Raw genomic sequence first — 23,363 nt, 5'->3', positions numbered from 1 at the left:
GGGAATGAAGGATTCTTTTTCACACCAAATATTGGCAGGCAAAACGTGGTTTCAGTTCAGTTACGTGGTTCTTGAAATCTTTCATACCTAGGGTCGTTGTTTCATAAAGCCATCTTCAACAAAGCAGACTTCAGTAACCATCCTCTTTCACACCTTTCTAAAATCTTTCCTGTTAAAAAAATTTTAGTACTTATGTTTCTCCCTGAGCATTAACTTTGGACAGAGGGACTTCCCCTTTTCCTGCTTCTCTTTTCACTTTTCTTTAATCAAATTGGAAACAAAAAGGCTTCATTACTCTGTTACAGTAAAGGTATTGGAGGCGACTTAGTTACCGATTCTTTGCACCTCGAACACAGTGGTTGCTCAATAAATATTTGATGTTATTAAGGAACCTCTCTGAGCCACAATTCTCTCATCTGAAAAGTGGGACAAAACATATTTATATGTGTTGTAAGTATTTACCTGATATACCCAAAGCACCTGACACAGTGCTTAGCACTGAGCAGATGCTCAGTAAGTAATAAGTAGTAGCAATATTTTTTATCGTTATCATTTCTAGGGGTGACAACAGGGTAGCTGCTTCATGACCATTTGTGGTCACCAGTGACCATGCTAAATATAGAGGTACTGTTGAGAGACTAGTATATAATGCAAATAAGCAAAGCAAGGAAAGAGTTCAAGATAATAGCCTTTGACATTCAAACTGTAAGAAAGCACACAAACACTGCCCTCAGTCATGATCTTGTGATAAGTGGGTAGTGATGCTGCTTCACCAAACGACCCTGTAAAACCATCCATATGAATGCTCCTTGTCATGGCTCTGCCCAGTCTGTTATAGTACAGGCGTTGCAGGAGGTTCAAGAGGAAGCCATTCCTCCCAAACCCAAACAAGCTTCCCAGAAAGCAGGTAGGCTGATAGATTGTTTTTGTTTGTTTGTTTTGTTTTGTTTTCTGGACTAACATTTTAAAATAATATATGCTATAGGTTTGTTTTCTTTAGTCAAAGAGAACAAAGGGTGTGAAAGAAAAAACCAATATCCCAACTCCCCCAAATCTCCAGGCAGATCCCCCATAGATAACCACTGTTATTTCTAACATATATTTATGCACTCACATGAATACATACATATTTTTCCACAGATGGGGATCATAAAACAATTCCTGAATGTCACTTTTTTCTTCCAAATTTATCTTAAACACTTTTCCAAATCAGTATCTGTAGAATTGCTTCCTATAAATGTAGCAGATACAGTCCCTAGATCTCTATGATTTAAAAGTTGGCTTCTCATTTACCTAAATCCAATCGGTGGTTGAGTGGCAAGCGGGGGGCGGGGGAGGTATTCTGCTCCTAGCACTCATTCAGGAATCCAGGGTGACCTAAGGACCTGCCAACTTCAGCATGTCACTTCCACTTACTTGTGGCTCCTAAAGTTACCCAGGGTGACAATATCCAGCCAGCACATGTGAAAGGTGTGAAGGAGGGTGAGAGGCTTGTTGTAAAATGTCTGCAAATACTTCTGCCCCCAGTTCCACTGGCCAGGACTTAAGATCCCCGTTCTAGACCAGTCCTGGGAAGTGTTCTGACTGATCACTGCTTCCCTACAACTGGGTGCTATGGACAAGACAGACCTTTGATGGGCATTCATACACATCTGGCACAGTTGCACTAAGAAGCACGTCCTAACGCATTTAATTTTAGAGGGCTAGTCCTTCTCTTTTCTTTCTTCTATTTCTCCACTTGTCTTTTGCCAAAAGTAAGGGTCTTTTTGTTTTGTTTTTGCAGTGCTGGGCCTCATCATGCTGGGGAAGTGTTCTAATACTGTGCTACGCCCCAGCCCCAAAATAAGTTTTTAAAGTGTGAAAAGATATTACCTGGAGAGAATGAAGAAATGAAAAACATTTAAAGGATTTAAACCTTTAACGCTATAACACGTGTAATGACATTTCCTACAGAAATTATGGATCACTACTCACATTTGTATATACAAGGATGCTTATAACAGTCACATTGTAAGTAACCCAGATGTGCAACGTGGACAACTGCTTAAATCACTGTATATGCTACAGTGGAATACTGTGCAAGTGTTTAAAGAAATTGTGTAGATACCTACAAGCATAGTAGTATGTCCAGGATATGACAGAGATAAAATTCATAGAGTAACTTTTAAACAAATTGATCAATCGTAGCAAAAATGGTTAGAAAACCATATGTTGAAATGTTTATAATATTTCTGTGTAGTAGAGTGGGCTTTTTCACTTTCTTCTTTTGCACCTTTGTGTAATGTCTCAACATTTTATCATTAGAAAAGAAACCTGTATTTATTTTCAGCTTGTAATAAAAAAAAAAAAAACCCAGAAGATAAGGGGTTTGGAGCTTCAGCGATTAAAGGCAAGTATGTGAGTCAGACATAGTCTCCTAGACCCTGCCTGTCGCAGTTGGACCAGTCACCCAGCACTCAAGTTGCTATCAGGAGCACTTTTCTCTGTCAAAGTGACTGGCTTTTGTCACACAATCTCCAGGTTATAAAGGGAGGTAGGATGGGCCCCAAAGCAGTCAGCAGAGCCAGCTCCACTCTTGGGGTGAGTCGGCAGGTGGGGTCTCACCACGCATGTTTTCATATGGGAAACACCATCAAGGCCCTTGTGGCCTTCATTCCTACTAACCGCTGCCAGAACTATGTGATTGGAGATCTCCGAGAGATGCCACTGGACAAGATGGTAGACCTGAGTGGAAGCCAATTGCGCCGCTTCCCAATGCGTGTGTGCTCCTTCAGGGAGCTGGTCAAGCTCTACCTGAGTGACAACCACCTCAACAGCCTGCCTCCAGAGCTGGGTCAGTTGCAGAACCTGCAGATCCTGGCCTTGGATTTCAACAACTTCAAGGTTCTGCCCCAGGTGGTGTGCACCTTGAGACAGCTCTGCATCCTCTACCTGGGTAACAACAAACTTTGTGACCTTCCCAACGAGCTGAGCCTGCTCCAGAACCTCCGGACCCTATGGATAGAGGACAATTGCCTCACCCATCTGCCAGATGTGGTGTGTAAGCTGAGTCTCCTTAAGACCCTGCATGCAGGTTCCAATGCCCTGCGTCTGCTGCCAGGCCAGCTCCAGCAACTGCGTGAGCTGAGAACCATCTGGCTGTCAGGCAATCTGCTGACAGACTTCCCCACTGTGCTGCTCCACATGCCCTTCCTGGAGGTAATCGATGTGGACCAGAACAGCATCCGCTACTTTCCCAGCCTGGCCCACCTGTCAAGTCTGAAGCTGGTCATCTATGACCACAATCCTTGCAGAAATGCACCAAAGGTGAGCAAAGGTGTGCGCCGTGTGGGAAGATGGGCAGAGGAGACACCAGAGCCTGACCCCAGGAAAGCCAGGCGCTATGCACTGGCTAACGAAGAAAGCCAGGAGCCACAGACACCTGCCTCACTGCCTCCTCTCCTTCCTATGAGCTCCTGAGTAGCTGCAGGGATAGGATAGGTCCTTGGCACTGACCTCACATTCAGAAGAATTCTCCATTAGAATGGGATTGTTCGGCGTCACTTGAGGGGGTAGATGGAGAGCCAGGTGAAATGCCATAAAGGGAAATTGAGAACATAAACTTTCTGGCCCATAGCATGTCTTCCAAAGGGAAATTGGTGGTGTGGTAACCCAGCGTGACTATGACCTATGCAGCAGAAACAGCTTCTCCAAGCAAGTATTTTGAAACACTGAAGAGCAAGAAGGGCTGGGACACTTTGGCCTCCTCCATTCCCCAGAAGTGGGTGGTTATGAGTGAGGCTTATGAGTTCCTCAAATAAGGTATTTGTTAAAAGAACCCAGTCAATGATCAGGCTGGTCCCAAACTTAATCCTCCTGCCTCAGCCTCCCAAGTAGCTAGGGTTACTAGCACATGCCACAGCTCCCGACTTCCAAATAAAATCTTTAATAAACATTTAATGGAATCAGCAACCATGTTTGCTTTATTTTGTCCTGAAATGCAACATCAATGTAGTTTTTTAGATCCAAAAATCAACTTCAAAAGCACAGAAAACCATAAGCAATAGCATCATGGCTAAGAATCTAGGCTTTTTGAATCATATGGACTCAAATCCCAAGCTTTGCCCTTTGTTAGTCAGTTATCACTTGTGTGCATTGGTTCAAGCCCCAGCACCATAAATTAACTAAAATAAAACAAACAAAAAAAAAAAGAAATTTACAATTAAGTTGTCTTTATTCTTTATATTAGGAATTTGAAAAGTTCAATAGTAATTCTAATTTATAAAAAAAAGCTTACATTTGTTGCTGGGCACCAGTGGCCTATGCCTGTATTCCTAGCTACTTGGGAGGTTGAGATCAAGAGGTTCAAGGTTCAAGACCAGCCCAGGTAAATATTTCAAGAGACCCCCCCCGCCCCGCCCCCCCTCCTCCAAAATAACTAGAACAAAGGAGGGCGGAAGCTGTGGCTCAAGTGGTAGAGCACCTGCTTTGCAAGCTTGGAGCCCTGAGTCCAAACCCCAGTTCCACAAGGCAGACTTTAGAAAAGGGCTTTGTTTAGAGTACTCTATCATCCAGAAGCCTGGCAAGAAACTGCATTTACCCTGTATGGTTGAATGGAAAGGCTTTAACAAAGGGATTTTGACTGGACCGGACAGGTAACTGGAAAACAGAAAGTAACAGTAACCCAGATACTTCAACAGTTCTTAAACTACCCTACCTAAACGGCTAAGTGAACAGGAAAAAAAAGCATTATCCAAATCTATTACCAGCTGAAAGCCATGAAAGGGGATGCCAACCAAAGATGTCATGGAGGTCTTACAGAGATGCAGCTACTCCTGGGGACAAAGACAGAAGAAAGTGCAGATTACCTTTCCTCATCTCCTGCTGGCACCCCAAATCACAGCAATAGTTGTGAGTGGGGCAGTTGGCAAGGGTAGCCTTCGAGGCCTCCAAGTACACAGCGAGTTTCTGGCTGAAGAAAGTAAAATAATCAGCATACAAGTTATGCTTCTATAGGGTTGGATATGTAGCTGAGTGGTTAAGAGAGCTTGCCGAGCATATGCGAAGCCCTGGGTTCAATCCTCAGCATGGGGAAAAAATTCTGAAAAAAAGTCTTCCAAGTTGCTACATTTAAAAATCGTAAGCATTTACACATTATTCTATGCAGTGATAGTAACCATTAGTGTTATCACATTTTCATGCCATAAAGATCTTGTGAAAATAACTTCCATGCTTGCTGTTTGAATTTCACCCTTAAATTTGAGGATCTATGTTGTACTTAGATCTGAAATTTTAAAGATTTAAAACTGTGGACTTGGGATTTTTCTAGGCCTTAATCAATAAAATTGGTAAGTTTCAAAAGACATGAACTCAAAAAAGGTAAGAGGCTGGGGGGGCGGAGAGTGGTGGTAATAGCTCAGTTAGAGTGCTTGCCTAGCATACAAAGGAACCTGGGTTCTAATCCCACAAAAACAATAAGGTGAAGGCACTGTATGCACCTATGGAATTATCACAGTGAAATCCCCTTGAGCTATTAATGTATGCAAATTTAAAAAAACTAAAAAATATCGGTAAGGGGAAGGGCAAGAGGCACAAAAGTATTCTTGGACAGTTCCCACATTTCTACTTGTTTTTAGGCTGTTAAGCTTTAATGTTTACTGGCCTAACTTTAATGTCTTTGGAGAAAATATACCCATATACACTTGGGACAAACACCTCTCCTACTGAAAGCTCAGCAGGCTTTCTCAGTCGATATGCTCACCTACTTTACCTACCTCAGTCGACAAGCACTTTTACACAGCAGACAGTACTGTATTAATGCTGCTAAAACAATCAGTCTAACTCTCTGATAATCATATGAAGTCTCACCTCTATGTGAACACTGGAGGATATAGTTTCACAAATACCAAGTTTTTCCAGTTTTAAAAGTAGAGTAAAATACTGACACGAACTTGTAGACAGCACCCCCTCAAAAAAAAAAAAAACTGGTGTATGAGTGTATCTGAAATCCTTTTGCTCCTTTCAGAGACCAGAAGATCCTTTCATGACGTTATCAGAGATGTCCACTTAAAAAACTTGTAAGCTGCTGTTAGGCTTTCCCATTCCCTGTGCATTCTCCAATATACGGATACATTAATAACTTCCAAAACTGGGTACATTTAAACCAAACTCAGTACATACCTATTATGCCTATTTTGATTCTTTCATTTACCAAAAACAAAACCCTTAACAATAATAAAGATCTTAAAAGAGAATGTTAGTCTATTAAGCATTAGAGGTGCTTGGAGCAGTCTGCAACTTAAAAAACACTCTTTCATCAGGCACCAGTGGCTCACACCTGATATCCTGGCTACTTGGGAAGCTGAAGATTGCGGTTTGAGGCTAGCCCAGCAACAAGATAGCAAAGACCCCACCTCAACCAATAGCTGGGTAGGGAGGCACATGCAGGAGGCTGAGATTGGGAGGATCACAGTTCCACTCCAACCTTGGCAACAAAGACCATCTCAACAGAGAAAAGCTGGGTGTGGTGGTGCACATATCCCAGTTGTGGTGGGAAGCATAACAGGAAGATTGTGGTTCAAGTGGCCTGGACAAAAAACAACCAGAGCAAAACCAGCTGGAGGTGTGGCTCAGTAACAGAGTGCCTGCCTAGCAAGCACAAAGTTTTGCTGGAACCATAACTCAGCGGTAGAGCAGGTGTCTAAGCAAGCAGGCAGCCCTGGGTTGAATCATCAGTACTTCTAAAACAACTTTTTCAAACTTGAACAGAAATCATAATTTTTTCCAATGTAGAGATGATACTTACACAAGATTAAATCAGTACCAGTTTATGGCACTTTGAACAAAATTAATTAGACAGTAAAAGCTATGCATGATTGAGTGTATCTATGGTTCAGCAATAAAACTAGAAGATTAATCATGTGTTTTAACACACTTGACTTGGGCTTGTATTAACAAGGTAATTATTTTATAAAAACATAAGGTCAATCACTCATTAAGCTGGAACTCTATACTGAAAATAAAACCATTCTTCTCCATTAAGTAAGGTATGTACAAATCAATAAAACATAAGAACTAAGTAATTGTTCAAAATTTTATTTCAATGCACAATATGAGAAATGAACTTTTTGTGGAAAATCAAACAGCAAACAAATTAGACCCATGTTAAAACAGAAGGTCAGCTACATGCCCAAACTTAAGGATATAATGGGCACATAGATTCCACAGTTGTCTTTAAAGACTGAAGTCTTTCAAACAAAACTTTGCTATGAACTGGTCCAGAGAGAAACAGCAAATACAAATGCTTAACAGGGATGGTGATCAGGAACACGTTTCCTGCAAGGAAAAACCATATACAATTAAGGAAAAAAGTCAACAGTGAAATATGAAAAACATGATTTTAAACAGTTTACACTAAATACAAACAGAACTAGAAATCTTAATTTTATTAAAACTGCTATAATACAATTTTCCTTAAGTATGTTTCTACCTCATAACGAATATTCTTCAATTAGTAAGACAACATTAGAAAAATCTCTGGACTATGAAGCCCTGCAGATAGTTAGAGAAGTTCTCAACATCTCAGCTAAACAACCTACTTAACAGACATCCTCCAAAAAAAAGATAATTATTATTGTTTTTGAGTGGGGGTAGGGAGCAACTGGGGTTTAAATACAGGGCTTTGCACTTACAAGCAAGTGCTCTACCACCTGAGGCACACCTCCAGCTCTTTTTGCTCTGGTTATTTTAGACATAGGATCTGCTTTTTGCCTAGGCTGGCCTAGATCCCAATCCTTATGCTTCCTGCCACAGATGGGAAAACAGGTGTCCAGCCTTTTCTATTGAGATGGGGTCTTATAAACATTTTTGCCTCAACTGGCCTGCAACCACAATCCTCCCAAGTAGCTGAGATGGGGGTCTTGTTAACTTTTTTTGCCCAGGCTGGCTTCAAACCATGATCCTCCTAGATCTCAGCCCCCCATGTAACAAGGATTTTGACTTTTAAAGGTAGTGTCTCGCTGGGCGCCAGTGGCTCATGCTTGTAATCCTAGCTACTCAGGAGGATCGAGGTTCAAAGCCAGCCTAGGCAAATAGTTCACAACACCCTATCTGGAAAAAAACACTTCACAAAAAAGGCTAGTGGAGTGGCTTAGGTGTAGGCCCTGAGTTCAAACTCTAGTAACACAAACAAACAAACAAACAAGACAGCGTCTCATTATGTAACCCAGGCTGGACTCAAGACTCTTGATTCTTCTTCTTCAGTCTTCTGAGTACTGGAATTACAAATATATGCCATCATGTCCAGCTTAATTCATATTTTTGATTAATATATGTATTAGGAAAGCCGTAAAATGACAAGATATTAGGAACTCTGGATCAAAACTGCAAACAGATAAGCTAGTGATTGGGTAGGGTAACTCACTCTAGTGTAAAAATAACAATCCCTCACATCTTTTATTCTCTGGTGACCAGATAGTGAAGGGGCATATAGCCTTTTGGGAAGAGGGGATAGGGAGGGCATTAATGCCATTTTAAACTTGATGCTTGTTTGAGGAGCTAAAGCTTGATTAATACTGTTTCAGAGGAAAACAGTGAAGAGAGCTGAAAAAGCAAAAGAAAAGTACAGTATTGTATTGGGGTCATACAATAATAAACCTTCCAATCTTCCAATCTTAGTAGCTTATAGAGTAACTAGAATGCTAACCATTGTCCAAAAATTTATTAATCAGCTGTCCCTGTACACTAATCTGAAAAATGAGTTGCCTAGAGGTAACTCAGTTAAACAAAATTATTCACATTTTACTACAAATTACTCGGAATTTCAAATATACCAGACATTTAAACCTCTAAAACACTATCGGATCAAAAAAGGCATTGTCATTTTTGTAAATACACGTGTATTTCAATGTGGGTGAGGGCACTGATTTACTGTAAAGATCACTGAGGGTAGGTATGGTTATGTCATCCTGATCCTCCCTTGCTCTTTCTTTTCTTCCTGGCCATCATAACATGATATAAGCAGCTTTGCTCTGCTATATTCTCTACCAAGATCTACTGCCTCACCACAGGCCCTGAGATAAAGTTGTTTATCTCAGATATTTTGTTAAAAGCAGTGAAAAATCAACTAAAACACTACACTTAAACATGTTTTTGTGAATGAATTTTTAAAAGAATTTAAGAAAAGCTACTGATGTAAGAACCTATAAAGGAATCTTGCACGAGCCGGGCACCAGTGGCTCAGGCCTGTAATTCTAACTACTTGTGAAGTTGCAATTGGAAGGGTCTAAGTTCGATCCAAGCAAATAACTTTATGTGAACCCATCTCCAAAATAACCAAGCAAAATGAACTGGAGGTGTGGTTGAAGCAGTGTAGTACCTGCTTTATAAGCTCGAAGCCCCGAGTTCTAACCGCAGTCCACTGGGGAAAAAATAAAAGTCTATATGGAAATGTAGCCAGAAAACAATTGGAATTGGGCTGATTCACCATGGTAAAAAGATAGGTTCTTACTACTATACCAATCTCCAAGCTCCCTGGTATCTGATCTTTGTAAGCCTGGCTCTTTATGTGCCCTTTCACTCCTGAGACCCCCATGCCTCTTCTGCCTAAGCTTTTCTCATTTAAAAATCAATTATGACGTTTTAAGTAACTTGAATAATGCTTTTAACTAAGTAAATATGACTCCATGTTCCAGTAACCACAATTATTAAATAAACATAGATCCCTGGTTGCCTCAGTAGGAATTTCTCCAGAGAATTAAAAAGATGCCCTGTACCTCGGTGCTGCTTTGATAATGTTGTCCACACGAAGAATCACCTCTGCTGCTTCAGCTGCACTCAAAAGAACCTGTCGCTTCACTTGAAAACTTTCTGTTATACCCAGTGCGGACATATCTCCAATGGTACCTTCCTTCATATCTGAAAAGAGAAGGTATTTAATAAGTAGCTGTTTAACAAAGCATCAAAACATCTTTAGTAATTTGTAACAAAATTAAACCTGACATATGTGTATACATATATACACACAAATATAGGATCCCTAACTACTTGAGTGTCTCTATTAGTAAAGGGCAATACTGTCAAATGAAAAATCAAACAGAACACTAGATCATTTACATCAATCTATCGTTTACACATGTATAAATTATGGAAAATTTGCTTATCACTTATGATAAAATCATAAGACCTAGACGAGAATTTAGAAGTCATTTCACAATTTTTCATTTTCATGAGAATTCTTCATCTTTCAGATGATTAATTGGTTCTGCTTGTTCAATGGTAAGATTATCTACCTTGGTACTAAGACTGTTCCTGTGAAGTCTACACAGTCTGTCAGAAAATTTTTCAATCCGAATTAAATGCCTTGTCTTTTATCTATGTACTAGAGATCTACTCTCCAGAATGTCTCAAAATGTACGAGTTAACACTGATTATATTCTTTTTCACTCGAGCCACACCTCCATCCCTCACTGGATAGTATTTAAGAAACATTGTAGCATTTACACTTACTTCAGAAAATAAGTGCACTATTTATGTGCCATTACATCAAATTAGTTACAAATCTTCTAACTAGTTTAATACAATGTAGAGAATGTGAGGTTAAAATAAGTGTTTCTAACATAACTAAAAAAAATCAAGGAACTCAGGTATCTTTTGTACCGTTATTACATGAACTTTTACCCCCCAAAAAAGAAAAAACTGGAGAAGCATTAGATTTAACAACTACTAAAGTTCTACTTGATTTCTTACCCAGTCCAGCAGTTATCTTCCCTTCACTATGAGCAGCTCGGAGCTGTGCCACCAGATCTGCACTGTCATAGCCTGCATTGTCAGCTATGATGGTTGGTAACTACGAAATGAAGATGACAAATACTACCTAGTCTTAGGACCTTTGATTTATTCTTACCTAGTTTTTAAAAATTATATATTTGCAAACAATATAAATCTGCTTTTCCCCCTGCCCCACCACTCCTTTTTGGATTTTTTGAGACAGGGTCTGGCTATGTAGACCAGATTAGTCTCAAACTCAAGATTGTCCTGCCTCAGTCTTCTGAGTGCCAGGATTATAGGCATGTACCACCATACTCAGCAATCTGCTTCCTTTTAATTTACTGCTCATGCAGAGTATAAAATACAGCAACAAAATTATTTTTTCTTCTATGTAGTATAGTTTCTCTTGAGCCTACAGGGATCAAGCTGGCCCCAGATTTCTCCAAAATCCACATTTCTTTGCCTTCAATTCTTATGTGTCCAAAGACAGGGAACCAAAGACATGCCTCTGTAAGAGGGCAGAGTCAAATTTTAAAATAATGTGAACTCATTCGTTTTTTTTTTTTTTAAAGCCAAGAAACTATTTCCCGTCTAGGATAAAGAATGAAAAACCTATTCACTTTAAAACTACCAATACTCAAAAAACTTCAGATCTGTCATTTTTACTAACTTACCATTCTCAGAGCTTTAGCATAAGATTCCATTGCAACAGCTTCTTTGCCTGGTGTTCTACTGGCAAGTTGTGTCACAGCATGAGCCATCAGCATCTCAGAACAGCCTAAAAATTACAGTTACATTAAATATTATTATGCCCAGTTGTCTTCAAGACACTGAATTACTTACTTCCTAATAAGATATGTCAACCATTTTAAAAGTAAAAACCATTTTAAAAGTAAACAATAATTAGTTTCTACAAGACCAATAAAAACACTTTTGAGTCATACTATCCTTATGAAATAAAAGTGTTTTTAGCACTTTCCAAATGCTTACCTCCTCCATAAACTGTTCTAGGATCCTTCACAGTTTGGGCAAGAACACAAAGAGCATCATGTAAAGATCTTTCTGCTTCATCTAAAATTTGTTGAGTGGCACCACGTAAAACAATTGTGCAAGCCTCACCTGAAGTTAAAACATAACATTATTACATCATGGTGACCACTTAGTCAAAAAATACAAAAGTTACCTTCCATTATTTATGTAGATGATATTGTATTATCGCATTTTGAAAACTGACATGTCTTCCACTGTTACACATTCTCTTTCTTAAAAATTCATGTTCATAATGGTTCTAAGTTACCAAACACAAAACAAAAAACCCAAACCTGTGCTGAATGTGCACTCTTCATAAAGGCACACAGCAAATACAAATTGACTCCAGGAGATTGAAACAAAATACGTCATGCCTTTTCAAGAGAAAAGACTTGACAAAATGTTGTATTTTAGTACTACAGGAACTTTTTTTCCTTTCACTTTAATAGAGCACAGCAAGCATGTAGGCACCTAAACCAAAATCTGTCTCTATAATCACTCACCAAGGGCAACCCCAGAAAAGTGAATGAGTTTATCTTCTCCAATCATGACTTCTTCAATAAGTTTGCAACTTCCAAGCTTTACCAGTTCAGGGTGATCAAAAGTAGAGGCAATTTCACCACCTATGAACATAAATATTAACTGAATGCATGGCAGGCTTCAAATTTCTGTCTTTTAACAAGCAGTAATATTTTAAAAACCAATTGCTTAGTATATGCATCTACTGAAAGCACTTCATATGGCAAATTATTCTATCTTCACAACAACCCTATGCGATGAGTTCATTGTTTCATTTATACATGATAAAAAGGAAGCAGAGATTTAGTTACTAAATTTAGTGCACTAAATTTTCTGAGTATACAGGGCAACTTCATGTACCAAGTCATTATGGTATCAACTTACTCCATGAATATGACATCATTCATATTTATTTCTCATGTCTTCATTCTTGCATTAAAGGATGAATTACATAAACATGAGCATATAAAGTTTTAAATGTCACCTAAGTCAAAGGATGCCACAGCTTGTAAAGAACTTTAAAACTGGTAAATTCACATCCAAGTAATTAAAGGAAAATCTCTCTAGGTCAGAGGAAGAATAAGCTTTGAAATTATTAAAAATGACTTAAGAAATCATTCTGGGATGAGAAGAAGTCTACTTTTCAAATGTTAGTATGCTACAATTTTTTTCACTTACGGTATTTCCAAACTGAATATAACAGAAGTCCTAGAAACTTCGTATCTCAAAACTCAGGTTCCCTTAATTCTCATTCCAAGACTCAACCAATTTTCCAACTTACTTACTCATTTCCCAGGACCCGAATGAAATTCAGATGATAAAAGGTTTTTAAAAAACCCCAACATTATCACAACAAAAAGGAAACAATAAGTCAGAGACATTTCTAATCCTTAAATACAGTATCTATTTGACACAACTGGAATTATGTCATTCATACCTCTACTGAAGGGTAGTGGAGTCTCAAACATACCTTATTGGCTTCACATATTTCAAAATTACTTACAGAAATTTAAAAAAACCTAGCATCTTTAAAATAACAACAACAAACAGAAATCTACAGCTATGGCAAACCTGGTAGATAATCTGTTACACACATTAACCATCTTCAACAGAAAATCTGAAATTTCGAGCACCAACATGACACAAATAGAAAATTCTACATCTGACCTCATGTGATAATGAATGGAGTCAAAATGCAGTTGCACCAAAAAAAGTGTATAAAATACCTTTAGACTGTGTACATTAACCATAAATGAACTTCGAGTTTAGACTTACGTACTATTTCCAAGTTATCTCACTATGTATATAGAATTACATTAAAAAAAAAAAATCCAAAATCTGAAACACTTCTAGGGCTAACCATTTTAGATACAGAATTGCAACCTGTATTAAAAATAACAAAAATAATAACACATCAGATTTCAGAATATGTTTATAGACTCTAACTTCTTTAAAGAGACTGCTTTGTATCTCAACAATGAATTGAATACAGTAGCACTCAATAAACCCAAGTGACTATTGTATTTGTTAGAAATTCTTTTTCCTGTACCTGTCACAAGAGCTAGACGTTCCACACCTGCAAAATCTGCATGCTCAATAGCCATGACACCAGCAGCACCAAAGAGTTGCTCAGGATAATTATAAATTAATTGCCTGAAAATAAAATGCATAAAAGCTTTATGCTGAAAATCGCTACTTCTCAGGCAAGCTACACTAGACTAAAAAACATGGAAACATTTTTGCTTCATAAAAAAATCAAAGATATGCAAATTAGAGCAAGTTATCATTTCTCCCCTACAATTTATAAATTTAATACTAATGCATCCATGCTAGCATTGAAAATAGGTGTTTATCATATTGCTACTGAGCATATAAACTGGCCCTAATTCTGGAATGCAATCTAGCAGCAATACCTCAAAAATCTTGTTTATGTTCATGTACTCAATTCTTGATAATCCACAGCAATAAATGTTAAAAATCTTAATAAAGCCATTTCTAAGAATTAAAAGTCTCCCCTTAACTGTGGTTTTGCTTTCCCAGGCATGTTACTCATGGTCAACTGAGGTCCAAAAATATTAAATGGAGAATTCCAGAAACAATTCATTAGTATTAAATTATGCCCTGCTTTGAGCAGCCTGATAAAATCTTGCACTATCCTGCTGTTTCCACACTGTGTATTATTTCACTTACCTGGTAATCACTACTTATTTACGTTGTAAGATTGAGAAGGTAGCTCAGTGCTTGTGTTTAACTAACCTTTACACAGCCTAACATCATATCACAATGTCTAAGCAATTCACTTCACCTTACCACATAAATATTATCATCTCATATCATTACGAAAGTAAGTACAGTATAATAAGGTATTAGAGAGAAAAGAGTTAACAAGACTGCATTCAGATAACATATTAATAGTTATAATTGTCCCACCTTATTGTTAATCTCTTACTATGTCTAACTTACAAGTAAAACCTTATCATATATATGTATAGAAAAAACATAGTATCTGAAGGGTTCAACATCATCCAAAGTTTCAGGAACCCACTGGAGGTTTCAGAATGTATCCTCCACAGATAAGGTGGGACTACTATACAACAATAAAACATGCCAATGACCTAAATTTATACTATGATTGTGTGTAAATCATAACTCACTGATTAAACTATGAAAATCTGTAATTTTAAGTAAAATTATCATAAGCAAACAAGGCCCTGAGTTCAATCCCCCCCATATGGCAAAAAGAAAAAAAAACGTGCAGCTGTTACTAAATAAATCACTAATTTAACATAAGTAATATAAATAAAAGTACTACATAAATTTTCATAGAAAAAAATCATTTCTTAGGTTACAAATATTGTTAACACAAGCAAACAGACCTGTTAATAAAGCAATTTATGCCATGCTTAAGAATACGTTCAACTTTCTCCTTCATTTTTTCCTTCTCTGCATGTTCTATTTCTGCAACCTTTGCCGTAGAATCAACTCTTACCCGGGAACCAAATATCTAATTAGAAAACATAAACACAGTGTAAGTTTCAATACTCATTCTTAAAGAATTCTACAGTGAATTTCAACATTTTTATAAACGTATTAAAAAAATGTGTATCGTCACACATATATTCTAAGCTTTTTAGTGCAACTCATTCTGAACCTGAGTTTATAGCTATCAGCAACTAGAATTAAGAAATGTAGTTAACATACCTTTATTTTATCTGTATCCATTCCAGTATTTGCAATAAGAATTTTGGCATTTTCAATTCGCTTTGGTTGATTTACTCCAATTTTTTTATCCAACAGAAAGCCTACAATAAACATGAGTAGCAAATAACAGTATTAAATAATTTTAAGGTGCATTAGTAAATCTTACAATAAAGGTATCTGTTTTATCAAATTACTAATTCAAAGAATACATTTAAGTTCAATTTACAAAGTTCCTAGAACATATAAAGCATTCCATTAGAACAGTGGTCAAAGAATCAACTTATGGATTAAAAAATATAAGAAGATTATAATATGAAAACATTAGGTTAAGACCACTTTCATTAGCTTAAAACCAACACATGAAAATTCATAAAAAAAGATATTGCTATAAATTACTGAACTTTTCAAAACACTAAGGCTGGTGGTAAAATGGAAATATAATGGACAATGGTGAAACAAACCTGGTCCCCTGCTCTTTACTGGCAGAGGTAGTGACGCTAATTATTAGCCTGGCCTTGACTTGATATCACTGTATGAACCCAGTACTGCCTATCTTTCCTGGCTGCTTTTAAATGTGTAAGAAAACTTTTGTCTTAGTAAGCCAACCTTGGGTTACTGCTCTGTTCAGATCAATCTAATCCACACCTACCAGGTAATCATGAGGACTAAAATTTTTATTATAATGACTGGCACAAAGCAGGTATTGAAGAATGACAGTTGCCTGTGCCACTCTCCCCACCCCCTTTAGCTATCTTTAATGAGGATCTCTCCTACTGCCAGTCCCTACTAGAAATACTACACAGCCCTTGCATATAAATTTAACTAAGAATATTTTCAGAATTAATGATATTGTCTTAAAATACATGACATTCAGCAAAATCAGGAGTCCAAATCACTGGTAGAAAGTTTTAAAGCTCAACTTAGTAGTTTTTTTCCTTCTCTATGAGAGAATACCTTATACTTTTTATAGGCCATTTTGAGAAATAAATACAACATAAAGATGCTGAGCTGGGTATGGTGGTACACACCTATTATTCCATCACTGGGAGGCTTAAACAGGAGGAACAAAAATTCAAGGCTAGCCTTAGCCAGGTCCTACCTCAATAAAACCAAAAAAGAAAACAAAAAAACAATACTTTGAAAAACTGCTCTACAAACAAACTACATTAAGAAAACAGCACTTGCTGGGCACTAATGGCTCACACCTATAATCTTAGCTATTTAGGAGGCTGAGATCAGGAGGATTACAGATTATAGACCAACCTGGGCAAATAGTTCTTGAGATCCTATCTCCAAAATAACCAAAGCAAAATGAACTGGAGGCCCGGCTCAAATAGTAGAACGCCTGCTTTGCAAGCACAAAGCTCTGGGTTTCAACACCAGTCCCACCAATTAAAAAAAAAAAAAAAAAAAAATCACTTGCTAAGACCCATTATCAGTCTTCAAAAACTACATCCTTGCATACCATTAACCATATACAAATTACTTGCTAATTGATGTTTAAAATTCTTAAAAAAAAAAAAAAATGCTGGTTGCTGGTGGCTCACGCCTGCAATCCTAGCTACTCAGGAGGCAGAGATCAGGAGGATCACGATTCAAAGCCAGTTGGGACAACAATTCACAAGACCCTATCTTGAAAACACCCACCACAAAAAGGACTGGTGGAGTGTATCAAGGTGTAGGCCCTGAAATCAAACCCCAGTACCACAAAAAATATATATAAATAAATAAATAGAGGAAAACTTTATCCTCAACAACTGTCTAAACTGACATACCTAATTCTTCTTTGAGAATACATGTCATTCTGAAAAGTGTCATTTGAGAATAGCTGTTTTTTTGCCCCTTTGGTGGTAGAAAGGTTTGAGCTCAGGGCTTCACACTTGTGAGGCAGGCACTACACAGCTTGGACCATACCTCCAGCCTAAGAATAGCTGATTTTTGTTAAGAAAACTATTTCTCTTTATTAGAGACTGCAGTGAACTCATAGTAGTAAAAAATGAAATCTACAGATTAATGGGATAGTGTGAGATGAAGCATATTATCAAAATAACAAATGGACTAAAATGACAAAAACAGTTGTAATATGATTTGTCTTTAAAGGCAAGCTTTATGACTTTGTAGTTTCACTGGTCCCTATTAACTAAAACCAAGATTTACTCAGTAAATCTCCTCAGGAGCTTAATAGTTTCTTTCCCATATTTGACACACACATACCTTCATCTAAATAGGAATCCGCCAGACTCCCTCCTAGCTTCTTGATGACATGAATCGCCTCCAGATTGCCAGAACCTTTCAGTCTGAGAACAGCTTCTACAGCTAATTTAGTAAAGTGGTCCTTGTGATGAGTAAGAAGTTTTGAGGATAATGTGGTTCCCGCAATATTCATTAAATCTTGACGGAATTGAACGTCATTAGAACTAAACATAATCAACAGAACAAATAATAAGAAAACCATACCTGTTATTAACATGTTTATCCAAACATATCAACCCTACTTTTCAAAATTTTTTCTAGCTATTCCTACCCAGTCAGGTCTCTAAAAATTACATAAAGAGAATTAAACCTCACCACTAATCAAGACACAAAAGGATAACCTTCCCAAACAAACTGTGGAAGGAGGTCAAGTGGGAGGGAGAAACAGGCAAATAAAGGACTAAGAACACGGGGAAACAAGCAATGTCATACAGTTAATGAGTGTAAAATTTTTTTCTGGAGGCCAACTTGGCAATGTACGTAAAAGTGCCTTAAAACACATATATACCTTTGGACCCAGCAATTACACTTCTAGAAACATTTCTTGGGTAAAAAATTTGCCACATTTTAAAGCTAAGAGCTGTTGAAAACACAAATTTCCAGTACAGATAGTTTAAAGAAATTATACCAGTAATATACTCAAACACATAAATCTTTAAAAATTAATGTTGCACAGAACATCAACACCCAGAAATGGGCTATCATCCAACTAGGTTAAAAAGAGTTTAGCAAACCAGGCCTGGTGGCACATGCCTATAATCCTAGCACATGGAAGGTAGAGGCAGGAATATCAATAGTTTGAGGCCAGCCTGGACTTAAAAATAAATAAATAAAAAGAGACAAACCTTCTATACAATGATACTAGTTTTGTTTGCATATCTATTTTGTTTATGTGTATGAGAAGAGTGGAAACCCAAACTGTCACTTCAGTAGTTATCTCTGAGGACTGCTAAGGTGGGAAGGAGGAGGAGGATCATATTTGTGTAGCTTTTCAGTGTTCTCGAAGTTAAATTTTTATAACAGTAGTTATTTTAGTATACCAACCCATGATCAACTGCAGAACGTAACAGAGCCTCTCTTGCAGCCTTTGTGGCTTCTCTCCAACCTGCGATGATGGTCTGCGGATGAATCTTTTTTGCAATTAAGGATTCTGCTTCCTATTAATAAATAGTTATACAAATAAAAGTTATAAAGTACTTGATTATTTCTGATACTCAAAATCATAGTAACAAAAAATAAGGTAAGTTGAGAGTTGTTTAGCTGCTCTTACCCTTAGTAATTCTGCTGCTAAAACAGTAACAGAGGTAGTGCCATCACCAACTTCATCATCTTGAACTCTTGACATATCTAGGAAAAAAATCAGTTATTAATTCAAAACTACATCTTTGTAGTTTACTGAATTTTTCAAAAATACTGTCTGCCAATCTAAATCTGTTATCTAGGTTCTCCATGTGGTAAGTTTTGGGGTACTTTCAGGCTTAAAATGGAATAGTTTTAACACTGCTATGTTTTGAATCTCACCCAAAGTTCACGTGTTGGAAACTTAATCCTCAATCTCTACCTTTCTCTCTTTTACCCATTTGATGCCTTCTGTGATGAGACAGTAACAAGGCCCTCAAAACTGTGAACCAAATAAACTTTTCTTTTATAAATTATCCAGTCTATGTTTTCTGTTATTGCAGCATAAAACAGACTAAGATAACTAACAATAATTACATGGTACTTCTGAAACTTTTAATAATGGTACAATCAATTAAAAAATTACGGGTATTAATTAAAGTACAGTTAGTCAACACAGCCTATTAGAAAATTTATTTCGAAATGTTAACAAAATTGTATCTTCAGACTCACCAACTAAAACTTTAGCTGCTGGATTGTCGACACCAATGTTTTTTAGAATAGTGGCACCATCGTTAGTTACCATAAGAGAAGCATCTCGTCCACTGCTTAAAAGAATTTTGTCCTAAAGGGAACATATTTGCTTCAAGTTAAGATCCAAGTACATCTTTTTTTTTTTTTAACTTGTTTGTACTGAATCATTTATAAAAGTTTATCTGAGGCATTGTTTAATAAAAAGCTGGTAACCATACACATAAATTATACTAGTATGAACTTAAAATTCATCATATTTTTCATTTTTTAGCGTGACCTTCTAGTAAATCTTTAGCTTCAATGATTTTGGCTGCTATATAAGGAGATCCTCCTTTGTCTGGATGATTTAAGAGCATAATTGGTCGGTGAGCATCTCTTATTTTTCCTTTATTGACAGTAGGGCTTACACCTAGTATTAATGATGCTTCTCGTTTTGTCATTTTGGGTTCAAACCCACCTCTGTAATAGCCACCACTGAAGGCAGATTTTGGTAGACTTTGAAAAACTTGTTTTACTTGAGGCTCCATATGCTTCATGGCTTGTAAGACATATCGGCCTGCAAATCCCATAGCAGCAATGCTCAGTCCAACTGCAACCACTGTGCTGGTCATGGATCATGCTCGGCTCTCCTGACCCACCGGGAGCGCGGTTCATCCCAGCCCAGACGCCACAGCTACCAACTATATGCCTTTACCAGAAAGCGACACAGCCACAGCCAGGGAGCACAAGCCCCCAAACACTCCTAAGTACATCTTAAAGAATGTATGGGTCAGTCAGTACATTCTGCTAGCAAGTAAATACTCTGAATGGCTATTTGGCCACCAAATGTTGTCAATGCATTCATTCCACAACCAAGCTTTGGTATCAACTCCTAGATAATAGAAGCACAGGAAAATAGAAGCTAAGTTTGCTTCAGTAATGTGTTAGAGAAAACAATGGAAACAAATTAAATGTCCATCAATAGTTATAATCAAACTACAGAATACTGTTTGACAATTGAAAGGAGAGAGTATTAACTGCTTATGCTGAAAGGAATTTAGAAGAGCAAGCTAAAGAATAATATGGATGTATACAACGAAACACTGTTACTTGAGAATATGTAAGAAAATACACATGCACATTTATGTAAGTGAACAGAAAAATAATGGAAAGATACATGCCCAAATGATAACACTCACTGCCACTGGGAAGGGGCATGGGATGGGGATGGTGACTCAAGACTATGCTTCTTAGCATGGAAAATACTTACTTTACCCCAATTAATATTATTAATTATATTTCCACTGAAGGAATTAAGATAATGCTAAAACTTATATTCATGGCCAGCTCTCCATCCCCACCTATTTTTCTTACCATGCCCTTGGGTCCCAAAGTGCTCTTTACCAAGTCTCCAATGGCGATGGCACCAATAAAAGACGACTGAAATAAAAAAAATCAAAAAGATTGTCAAGATTTTTTAGTTATGTAGAAAAGTATAATTTTATCTTAAAAAAAAAAAAAAAAAAGAACAGACTTACCAGACGAGCTGTCTCTGCCCTCTCTTCATCAGCTCCAGCCTTGAAGATGTTAACAGGTGCAAGGGAAAGGGACGCCTAAAGAGGAAAATCAAGAAACACTGCGTGTGAACACATGCACCCGGGCACCTCCCGCTGGCCTTGCAAGTGGACACCTGGCAAGTTCAAACAAACCTCGGGCCCATGGAGGTGTCTACTGAGGAGCTTACGGTGGGGGAGGGTTAAAAAACTACACGGCAGAGGCTGGCTGGCTGTCACTACGGCGAACTCAAGACCCTGCTAACCTAAGGACAAGCGGGCAGAGGCCGTCGCCCTCCATCTTCCGCTCCGCCCCGGGGTGGGGGGGGAAGGCGGGGCCAGCCGGGCACTAGAAATTTCTTCACCTTGCGGGGAGGCCCGGGTCTCGGGACCCCGGACCCGAGGGGCAGCAGAATCAGAAAAAGGCGCTGGCCTCACAGCCAACCTTCCTCCCGGCTCGCATGGAGCTCCGCCGACTGGGCTCGCTGGGCCTCACGCCGCGGCCTGCGCGCGCCATGTGAGGCGGACCCATGAGGCGGTCGCAGATAATCTGCTACGCGGCGAGGACACAGGGAGCAGTGGGGAGGCAGCGCACAGCGGGGCTGGGACACGGGCAGCGGTAAGGAGGCCAGGCTCACCATGGTTCCGAGGAGTTCGGCACACAAGCTAATCCCTCACAACTCACGCCTGGGAGGCAGCAGGGAAGAGGAAGCCGGAAGTGACGACACACGCTACCTCAGAGGGCGGGGCCATCACACCGCCACTGCCCGCGGCCGTACCATTTTGAGTAGATGCCTGTAGGCCGGAAATAGAGGCTTATGCATGAGGGGGCGTGGCCTCCCCTTGCGCTCCGCCCCCACGGCGCAAACCGCTAGGGAGAAGGGAAGGGCGGGCTCGGGGGCGGGCAGATTTGGAGTAGAACCAGTTAAGAACAAAGAGATGTTTGGTTTGGGGGTTTTCACAGCAACAGAGTTCTTGCTCATAAAAATTTTTTCTCTCAATTTTTTTTTTTTTGTGGGCTGGGGTTTGAACTCAAGGCTTTACGCTTGCTTTCTTTTAAAATTTTTAATCTTTAAAATTTCGTTTTTAAGGACCGGACGTGGTGGTACATAACTGTAATCCCAGCTACTCGGGAGGGGCACAGAGATCAGGAGAACTGGGGTTTGAGGCCAGCCCAGGAAAAAGTTAGTAAGACCCCTTCTCAACAAACAGGGTACCAAGGAGGCAGAAGATGGGGAGCATCCAGGTATGAGGCCTGCAAGTAAAATGGGAGTTCCTACATAAAAAATATATATATATATAAAGCAGAAAAGAGCTGGAGGAGTAGCTAAAATAGTACAGTGCCTGCTTTTTAAAAAATTTACCAATATATTCCTAAATAATATTTTTATTTTAAACATTATTTATTATTACAAAGGAATTTTTCTTTCCTTTTATTAAATTAAAAAAGCTGTTCTAATTGGACGTTGACTATCCAGAAGGACAAGGTCTTTTGAACTTTGGTGGAGACATTTAATCTTTGCTCTTTACCCATTTCAGTAGCTTTTGCACTTCACTCATTCCCGCCCACCACCCCGCAAAAGTAAAGGTAGCTAATATGCTATCTTGGTGGAGATCAAGCTCAATCCTAAATATTTCAGTTAATTAAAAAGTTTTCTACTCTTTTTTCTTTTACTATTATATTATTGTTGTGCTGGGGATACATTGGGATATTTACAAAAGTTCTTACAATATATTATAGTTGAATTCACCCCCTCCATCATTATTCTTTATCCCCTCCTCCCATTTTTTTCTTTTTTTTTTTTTTTTTTTTGGCAGAACTGGAGTTTGAACTCAGGGCTTCATGCTTGCTAGGCACTCTTATCACTTGAGCCACTCCACCAGCCCAGTACTTACTCTAAGGTGACCCTGTTGAGGTGTCTAAAGCAAAACTTTGTTTTAATCTTTCTATTATCCACTGATATCTACTTTTCTCCCTTTGACAACTGACCACTTAACAAACCTGGATTTTTGGCAATTGCTAACATTGAGAGGTATTTTCAATTTTTATTCCTACCCTGAGATATACTCATTTACATTTGGAGATGACAAACTGTTGGAGAGTCAAACTCAGCCTGTCTGCTGTTTTTGTATGACAAGAGTTAAGAATGGTTGAAATGGTTGAAAACAGTTTAAAAGATTATTAGTTGAAAAGATTATTTCATGACACAT

At 38.3% G+C, this 23,363-nt stretch overlaps 2 protein-coding genes, 1 non-coding gene and 1 pseudogene across 3 annotated transcripts; 1 reads left to right on the top strand and 3 right to left on the bottom strand.

The window, feature by feature from the left end:
• Positions 1-2,552: 2,552 nt before the first annotated feature.
• Lrrc10 (leucine rich repeat containing 10) lies at positions 2,553-4,326 on the top strand. The gene has a single exon (XM_020167294.2). It carries the CDS (start codon positions 2,620-2,622, stop codon positions 3,457-3,459), a length of 840 nt encoding a protein of 279 aa, XP_020022883.1. The 5' UTR covers positions 2,553-2,619; the 3' UTR covers positions 3,460-4,326.
• A 2,732-nt stretch (positions 4,327-7,058) lies between these two features.
• Positions 7,059-21,942, bottom strand: Cct2 (chaperonin containing TCP1 subunit 2). The gene is made up of 16 exons (XM_020167307.2): positions 21,791-21,942; positions 21,138-21,212; positions 20,974-21,039; positions 19,600-19,711; positions 19,019-19,095; positions 18,793-18,905; positions 17,710-17,912; positions 15,496-15,596; positions 15,171-15,298; positions 13,844-13,947; positions 12,279-12,398; positions 11,737-11,865; positions 11,421-11,524; positions 10,726-10,825; positions 9,753-9,894; positions 7,059-7,314 (listed from the first exon to the last, which is right to left on the bottom strand). The coding sequence occupies exons 1-16, from the start codon at positions 21,791-21,793 to the stop codon at positions 7,284-7,286; spliced, it is 1,608 nt and encodes a 535-aa protein (XP_020022896.1). The 5' UTR covers positions 21,794-21,942; the 3' UTR covers positions 7,059-7,283.
• LOC141410606 (small nucleolar RNA SNORA38) lies at positions 11,134-11,265 on the bottom strand. The gene has a single exon (XR_012435442.1). It is a non-coding gene; the product is annotated as a small nucleolar RNA SNORA38 (small nucleolar RNA).
• LOC109688768 (mitochondrial import inner membrane translocase subunit TIM14 pseudogene) lies at positions 19,842-20,960 on the bottom strand (annotated as a pseudogene).
• Positions 21,943-23,363: the final 1,421 nt, after the last annotated feature.

This window comes from Castor canadensis, chromosome 8 (genome assembly GCF_047511655.1).
Source record: "Castor canadensis chromosome 8, mCasCan1.hap1v2, whole genome shotgun sequence".
Lineage (NCBI taxonomy): Eukaryota > Metazoa > Chordata > Mammalia > Rodentia > Castoridae > Castor > Castor canadensis.
The sequence above is the reverse complement of the archived record's forward strand: the minus strand, read 5'-3'. Positions and strand labels throughout refer to the sequence as shown.